At 32.5% G+C, this 9,353-nt stretch overlaps 1 protein-coding gene across 1 annotated transcript; it reads left to right on the forward strand.

Annotated features, from left to right (window-relative positions):
• Positions 1–7,985: 7,985 nt before the first annotated feature.
• On the forward strand, positions 7,986–8,999 carry LOC127540528 (olfactory receptor 8J1-like). The gene has a single exon (XM_051965251.1). The coding sequence runs from the start codon at positions 8,052–8,054 to the stop codon at positions 8,997–8,999; it is 948 nt and encodes a 315-aa protein (XP_051821211.1). The 5' UTR covers positions 7,986–8,051.
• Positions 9,000–9,353: the final 354 nt, after the last annotated feature.

The following is a 9,353-nucleotide window of genomic DNA, read 5'->3' on the forward strand; positions in this document are numbered from 1 at the left end:
TAGAGTGGGAGATGTATGTTTTCTTTCACAAGTTGACTTTTATGGAAATGTTTTGCACAATTGTAGAAAAAAATTAATGTAACAGGGAAAATAATAAATAAATTATATGTTATATATAATATAATTAAATTAAATATAAATATTAAATAAACTATGCATGACATAAAATAAATCCTTGAAATTAAAAAAAATAATAATGATGAATTGGTTGATTGATTAAAAAAGGAATTTAACAGCTCCTTCTGACTAATCCTACAGCTCTACTACTACTGACTAATCCTACTATTATTTATTTCTATTATTGTTACATAAGAAATACTGAGCAGACTGATTTCAGAAAAAGCCTGGAAAGATTTACATGAACTTATGCTGAGTAAAGTGAGCAGAAATAAGAGACCATCATATATAGCAACAAGTTTATGTTATGATCAACTGGCTCTTTTCAGTAGTGAGGTGAAGAATCAAGACAATTCTGACTTGTGATGGAAAGTCCCAACTGCATTTACAGAGACAACTAGGGAGACTGAGTATGGATCAAAGCATAGCATTTTCACCTGTGCTGTTGTTTGTTCATTTGTTTTCTTTCTCATGCTTTTTTTTTTTTTTTTCCCTTTTTGATCTGATTTTTCTTGTGTAGCACGACCAATATGAAAATATATTTCGAAGAAGTAAACATTTATAACCTATATTGAATTGCTAAATCTCTTGGTGAGGGAAAGGGAAAGAAAATTTTGGAGTACAAGGTTTTTGCAAGGGAGAATGTTGAAAACTGTCTTTGCATGTATATGAAAAAAAGTAAAATGCTATTAAGAAAAAAAGAAAAGAAAGCCACTGCTCCTGAGTGAATGTCAGAACTCTCTAGGGCCCTAAGGATTCATCTAGTATGAACTCAGAAACAAATGACATCAAATGAGACATCCAAATTTTGGACCAGGTCTGAGTAGGCTTACCAAGTTGTTGTTATTGTTGTGTTTTTGTTTTTGTTTTTGTCCCCCCCCCCCCTTCCAATCTCCTTTTGTTATGTGCCCAACCACCATAGAGTGGTGTTGAAATTTTTTCCCTCTACATTTTTGTCAATCCCCATGCTGGCCTCCTCCCGCCAACTTCTGAGACCCTTTCATATATATTTGACTTACTGACAAACTGGTATAAAAGCCCCAAACCAGTACCAGGCAAGACCAGCAGTGACAGAAACAAAGGAATCCTTGAAAAAATCTTAGAGGAAAAAGAGGTACTGCTGGACTATGTCTAGCTCTTCAATTGAAGAAAACATGAATAAGTGCAGAAAATTTCAACATATGGACTGAATGTGAAAACAAAGAAGCCTGAATGGTGTCTCCACCTAAGATGCAGAGAATTTTTTATTTGCATAATATCTTCCTCCACCCAGCTACCATACCAGCATCTGATTACCATTTAGGTATAAACATTTTATCTAATCTTAAATATATTTGTTATATCAATACTCATAGTCTAAGATTCTTAATGTTTTCATGTGTCATAAAATCTTTTGGCAATTTAGTGAAGCTAATGCATTTTTTATAAACTAAAAATGTTTAACATATAAATGTAAGATGACATAGGAAATAGTATTCACAGATTAGAAATAGAAATAGTTTAAATGATTCCAAGTTAAGACCACTGGCCTAGATTTTGATTAAATTCAACCATTCACAAATTTATATATAAACTATAGTCATAATTGAGGTTAAGTTGAACTCTTTTAATCACAATTTGTAGTTTTAAAAAGGAAAGGTTCTACACAATCCTCTTGCAACTAGCCATTAATGAGATCTGTTCATCAGAATACAATATTCAATGACTGTTTGATAACTGGAATGATAAGTAGCCCCAAAGAAAGACTGGCAGTGACAAGAACAAAGAATTCACTGAAAAGATCCTAGATTAAAAGGAGATATTCCTGCCCCAAAGCTGGTTCCTGAAGAGGAGAGATTATAACTCTGTTAGGTAATTGAAAGTTATGTAGTGAGTGGGTCAATAAGACATTTGAATTAAAATACCTGTTTAAGTGATAACTGCTTCTATCTTGCCACTTGCTACTAAACAAACATCTGATGACTGTTTAGTTCAAGTTCAAGTTAACCTCCAACCTAGTGGCCAGATCTAATGAGAATATTATAAGATTTCTGAGATATAGCTCAGTCCAGGGAAACCTATCAATGGACACAATTGAAAAGACCAGAATGGTGATTACCATGCTGAAACTAAACACTGCCCCAAGCCATGATCGTGCTTTCTGTCTTTATCACCTCTGTTGCCTAATTCAATTTTAACTGTTGCTTGCATGTATGTTTGCCTGCTTAAGAGGAATAAACACATGCCTAAAACCTAACTCTTTCTTATGGACATACAACTGAATATGAAAATATTAGATAAATTATTGATTCACAAATATTAATTTACTAAATGATAGTAAAGTTCAGATAGCAAGCAGAAGGGAGCAATCAAGGAAGGAAGGGGAAGAGAGAGCAACAATAAGAGTAAATAAGAAATATTTAGCATGAGACCAATTAGAGTGGGATATAGGAAAGCTAAGACTGAGTCATTGCATCAGATTTTTCTATGTGTTAAAAATAATTCCTGGCAATAGTCCACAAGGAAAAAGTGTTGTACATATAACAACACCAATTCCCAAACTCTTTTAAAGATATTCCTTTGGGGAGCAGGATGATGTGAAAAGAGGCCTTACAGTTGAGTCCCTGGTATTCCTTTGTTTCCCTTGGGAAGATGTCATACATTTGAGATTTTTTGTTTCTGAATTACATAAGGTAGGAGACATGTATTTCATTATTAAAAGAGGTCTTCGGAGGCTTCAGGAAATGAGCAAAAACCCTAGCAAGATCCATGGGGCTAGGCCATATGAGTTCTGAGCAGAGATTTTCTCCTCAGCAGGTATATGTACTATCCCACTGTACTTGTTTCTGATTTGTTATTATTATTATTAGTAGTAGTAATAGTAGTAATAGCATTTATTATTTAGCATGTTCATTATTATTAGTTGAAAAATGTAATCAAAATCAAAATAATTTTCAATGTGCTAAAAAGGCTACTATTATGCTGCATAGACAGCCATTTAAAGTTTAGAATGTTAGTTCTGTGTACATTTTGTTTGGATAAATCCTAGAATTGAGCACAGTTGAAATTCTTCTTCATAAAATGTTATGATCTTAAAATAGAAAAAAAAAAATAGCTGTGGAGCCTTTACTATTTTTATCTGGAGCATTTTTTTCCAGTGCTGTACCAGATTTCTTTCAATGATTCTACAACTCTTATTCATACTCTGAGAGTGTTGTCTGGGATACTGGGATGTTAATCAGTTCAGGATGAATCACATGGCTAATCCAAGACAGGGACCACAACATAAACATTTTTTTAGGTCTTGAGTAGCAGTTCCCACAGCAGATTCATGCATGGAAAAAGCAGGTCTTACTTTGTTCTGTGAGAATGGTTTCCAAGTTAATTGTCTCAAATCTTAAGGGTCATTGAGGCTTGTGATAATTCAGTGGGTACAGAACCAGAGTTACTATGGCAGTAACAGGAGTAAAGTTGGTTACAAGAAACAGGAATTGTGAGCATGACAAAAAAAAAAAAAAAATATGATGAATCACTTTAGGCTTATTCATCCCTCAGCAAAGTCTGGTTAAAGGACTACATCTTGACAGAAGAGGAACTCATCCAGAGCCCAAATGATTGTTGTTATGCCAAGCTGAAGTTCCAGCCTGCTTGTTGGTCTTTCATGTAGAAACAGGGTGTCGCCAAATAATTTGTGACAATATTAAACAGGAAGATGAAAACTGAATATTGTTAAATGCAAAACAGTTGACATCACAGTAGGACTTCTTAAACTTCTACTTGTGAATACTAATCACCTGAGAAAATTTTTAATGACCCCAAGTAAATAAATATGTGAAATAGGTATCCAAATCAAACAATTTCAGATAATAAATAATAATTTGACAAGCTTCAAGTTGAGTTATGAGTTGCCATATTGGCCCACAGTTTAAGAAGGTGGGCGCTAGAGGATTGAGTATTTGGAAACAAATAACAAACAACTCATTTAACAATTCCTAGGTGAAAAGAGTCATGAAGTTTTTGCTAGTTCAATATAAATTATCTGAGTTGGAGAAATAGTTGAATTAAAGTCTTCCTTCTATTCAAGAGAATATGCTATTAATGGATGGTTTTGTAGATATTATATGAAGATTAAAGGTGTTTGAAGGTAGAATTTTATGAGCTTATTCTGAATGTTCTGATGATTAAAGATTTGAATTATCTGGGATGCGTGGGTAAAAACAGTTCGTTCCACAGATGATGACAGATAATGTTATAAAGGAATCTGTGATAATTCTCCTAATACCTACTTAACTCTTTCCTGTTACAATAATTTATTGCATTCCATAATATAATTATTTCTTATCTCAAACTACAGTAAAGTGGCCTGTTAAGACAAGAAAAAATAGACCATCTAAAATGATATACCTTCTATTTAGAGATTTGGGGTCAAGACAGAGGATGAACATTTCCACTTTTCTGAGAATAAACACAATGAATATGTAGTAAGAGTCGAAATCTTCATAAGGAAATAGAATTTTACAACTAGGAAGGTCATTGTAGTGACACTGGGGAATAATATCAGAAGTACTGAGTAAAGTTAGTTATCTACTATATCACTAGAAAGGAGGGATTAAAGACGAATTTCAGCTTTGATATGACTTGATCAGGACCTTTTCTTGGGTCTCAATATCTTCTTGGATTTCTGCTGATCTATCTCTTTGTACTTTTGATTAGCCTTTGATTAAAGTTGAACTCATTGGGACTTGGCAGAATAAATCTAATCCCTCAACACAGGACACTGGTGGGACTGTTGAGACTTTGATCTTTTTTTTTGTTTGTTTGTTTTTTTGTTTTTTTTTTTTGTTTGTTTGTTTTGTTTTTGTTTTTGTTTTTGTTTATTTTTTCAGTGAGTATATTGTGTCAGAGAGAAACTTGAAAACATATTTTTTCCAAATGTCCTTTGAATGTCAGTCTCTTTGGATTTATCAATGCAAGGTGGATACTTAAAGAAACAAACACACACCCTATGATGTATTTTATTTGATCATATTCACCATCATTTTAGTTTCAATATTGCCTAAACTTTGAACAAAATTTAAGTCACAATCATGCCTTTATAATATCTTCTGGAATCCAGGTTTAAACTGTGGACTCAAAATACTGCAGCTTATCACAAATGAGATAATTTAGCTTCTTTTTTCTATCAGTCAATAATTTACAGAAGCTCAGAAAATACTTTCTTCTTAGAATCAATTGAATGGATTCCAAGTTGTAAATTCATCTCACCTTGGACTCTACTTGAAAAACTCTCAGATTCCACAAATAAGTCATTTTAGTTTAGAAATTTAATTTTTAGCATAATTTACCTTAATTTTACCAAGATTTCCACTTCTACTTCTCTCTCTATATATTTTTTCTTAGAATTAGTGTTCCTTCTTGTACTTTGCATGGAGCTAGAATCAGTATTGCGCAAGGATATGAATTGGCTTTCAAAAGAAAGAAATATATAAATAGATTTTAAATTTAACCTGCATTATTGTTATTTTCTATATGTACAAGCATTTCTACTCATATGAAAAAAAAATGTTCTATATCATTATTGACTATAGAAATGTAAATTGAGATACCTCTGAGATACCACTATACACCTCTTAGATTAGCTAATATGGCAGTAAAAGATAATGATAAATGTTGGAGGGGAAGTAGGGAAATTGGGACACAAATAAATTACTGATGGAGTTGTGAAGTGATCCAACTATTTTGAAGAACAATTTGAAACTATGCTCAAATGGCTATCAAACTATGCATTCCCTTTGATCTAGCAGTCTCTTCACTGGGTCTGTATCCCAAATACATCAAAAAAAGAAAAAAAGAAAATGAAAAAGACCCACATGTACAAAAATGTTTGTAGCATCCCTTTTTGTAGTGGCAAGGAACTGGAAACTGAGTGATTGTCTATCAGTTGGGAAATGAATGCTGAAGACTTTATGATATGTGACCATTCTATAAGTAATTATCAACAGGCTGATTTTAGAAAGGCCTGGCAAGATTTACATAAATTGATGGTTAGTGTAGTGAATAGAACTAAGAGAACACTGTACCCAGAAAAAACAACATTATGTCATTATCAACTATGATGCCCTTAGATCTTTTCAATCATAAGATGATTATTGTCAATATGCCATATGCATCCAGAAAGAGGATTATGGGGATTGAATGTAGCTCACAGTTTAGTATTTTTATTGTTGTTTGCTTGCTTTTTTCCCCTCTCTCTCCCTCTCACTCTCTCTTCTTTTACTGTTTTGAACTGATTTTTTTTTCTTGTGTAGCATGTTAAAGGAACAAATATGTTTAGAAGAATTGCTCAGGCTTAACCTATATTTATATATAGGCTTAACCTATATTTATATATTTAACCTATACTTTAGGGAAGGAGAATTAAAAGAAAGGAAGGAGAAAAATTGGAATAAAATGTTTTGCAATTGCAAATGTTGAAAACTATATTTACATGTATTTTAAAAATAGATTTTAATTTTTTAATTGTACCCAGGCATTAAACAAACTTGGAGTTTGATCAGGACAGAGAGAGTGGCTCTTCTTATAATTAAATCTTAAAATTATGTTCAATTAATCCAGTCTAATAATTTATTTATTTTATAAGTATTCATATGACTACAATGGAATTGATATCAAGTATGAATTTATTAAAATCCTCAGATGATATTCCCCATGACAATTGTCTTAAGAAATCGCAAGACTAATATTTAATTTTTTGATTGATTTTCTCAGAAGAGAGATGTTTGTTCAAGAAAAAAATGGTTAAGAGACTTCTGTGTGTCAAGATCTTTTCTAATTGCTGGGTACATTAAAAAAATAAAATTAAAATGCTCAGTTAATGAGGAAACATGAAAACCATTGTGTATAAGCAAAATATGACAATGAATTATAGATAAATAGGGGAGATGGGGTTCTGAAATCAAGGGGAATTGGGAATGGCTTTCTAAAAAAATAACTTGAATTTAAGTAAAGTGACTAATAACTATTTTATCATTTTCTATAAACCTAGCCTATTTCTAATATATTTGAGAAATACAAAGGTAAATTAAATTTTCATCGTATGCAATTATTCATTTTCTTAACTTAATGGTCAGATACTTAGGTGTGGAAGACTCCTGACATTACTCTCATTTGTCTAGCTAGCTATGGGTAGAAAATTTGTATTCAATTTGTATTTTGAATTTAATATTTATTGTTAACATTTCCCTCCATTTTAAAATCTAGACATTCAACAACATAATAAATTTTTAAAATTTCCTTAATTTCTCTTTTTTGCTAATTCCAAGATATGAATTTTCACTAAAAAAATTTGCCAATCAGTTCTTTTGAACCGATTTCAAAACCTCAGGAAACAGATAAAATATCTTTCCAATTTTAAGACAGCCTTTTCCAAACAATTAAAAATAACAATATTTAATCCGGAAATATAACAGTTTACTTAAGTTGCACTTTCATGGAAATCATTCTTTGCATTCTAAACTATTTTCTCATTTAATTTCATAGCAGATAAAAGTGATCAAACATGTTTCAGGAAATCTCTCCCATGTGAGCACATTCATTCTCATTGGAGTCTCTAAGCATCCAGAGCTTCAACTTCCTCTCTTCTTCATCTTCAATTTCATAAGTCTATATAATTTACAAAATCATAAATCTTATACTTGCTAATTTCCAAAATGTACATTCTCACACTCAAAATTTAACAGTCAACTCTTTGAACACATCTCAATAATCTAGAAATCAGAAAAAAAAAAAATCTGTCTAAATCTTATGCAGGATTTTCAAAAGAGTTAAAAAGAAAAAAAAAAGCTTAATCTTAGGATATAGTGATTTATTACAGTGGTTGCAACTTCTGGCAAATCAGCTTTGGCCTTCTAAACTCTTTTCCTTTTTATTCCCATAGCAGATGAAATCAATCAAAAATGTTTCAAGGAAATCTCTCTCATGTGACCACATTCATTCTCATTGGAGTCTCAGAAAATCCAGAGCTTCAACTTCCCCTCTTCTTCATCTTCTTTGCAATCTATGGAGTGACCGTGACTGGAAATGTGGGAATCATCACACTCACTAGTATAGATTCTCAACTTCAAACTCCCATGTACTTTTTCCTCAGACACTTGGCAATCATCAATCTTGGCAATTCTACTGTCATTGCTCCCCAGATGCTGGTTAATTTCTTGCTGGAGAAGAAAACCATTTCCTACTATGGATGTGTAATCCAACATGCAGGCTTCTTAGTTTTCATAGTTGCTGAGGTTTTCATGTTGGCTGCTATGGCCTATGACCGCTATGTGGCTATTTGTAATCCCCTGTTATATATGGTTGTGGTATCACGGAAGGTTTGCATCCTACTTGTCATCCTCATATATATTTATGGCTTCTTAACATCAGTGACAGTTACCTCTTGTGTTTTCTCAATGTCCTACTGTTCTTCCAATGTCATTAATCATTTTTACTGTGACAATATCCCTTTGTTAGCGTTATCTTGCTCTTCTACTCATATACCAGTGACTATAGTCTATATCACTGCAGCTATCAATCTCTTCGTTTCCTTGACAATTATCCTGATATCCTACTTCCAGATCATCTTGGCCATCCTGAGGATACGTTCAGCAGAAGGAAGAAAGAAAGCCTTTTCCACTTGTGCTTCCCATATGACAGCTGTCACTATTTTCTATGGGACACTTCTTTTTATGTATGTGCAGCCCCAGTCAAACCATTCCTTAGATACTGACAAAATGGCTTCAGTGTTTTATACACTAGTAATCCCTATGTTAAATCCTTTGATATATAGTCTGAGGAACAAGGATGTGAAGGAGGCTCTGAAGAGAGTTCTTACTAACTCTTGCCAAACTTTTAAAAACCTGTAATTTGATAAACATTTGTGAAAATGAAGAGATTCACAATCTGAAGTATCATCTCTCAAATTATGATTGTTATCCATCTAAATATAATTCACCATATGGCCCTTTGTTTATGATAATCTTCTTGGTCTTTGTAATAATCAGATCACTGGTTTAAAGCATGTGATTTATTTTAAATTCTTGTTAAACATCTACAGGTCATCTGCAACAAAGCCTTTTTTTTTCCCCATCTCGCCACCATTGAGGCATATAACTCTGCTACTACTATGGGTTTGATCATTATAGAGCAGTTTTTTCAACATAGCTACAATTTTAATTTCCATGATTTTTGATATCATTGAGCATTATTAAAACATTAAA

Source organism: Antechinus flavipes, chromosome 6, assembly GCF_016432865.1.
Source record: "Antechinus flavipes isolate AdamAnt ecotype Samford, QLD, Australia chromosome 6, AdamAnt_v2, whole genome shotgun sequence".
Classification (NCBI taxonomy): Eukaryota; Metazoa; Chordata; class Mammalia; order Dasyuromorphia; family Dasyuridae; genus Antechinus; species Antechinus flavipes.

Excerpts from the sequence above, each read along its gene's own strand:
- LOC127540528 (XM_051965251.1), top strand. The coding sequence starts at position 8,052 with ATGTTTCAAGGAAATCTCTCTCATGTGACCACATTCATTCTCATTGGA.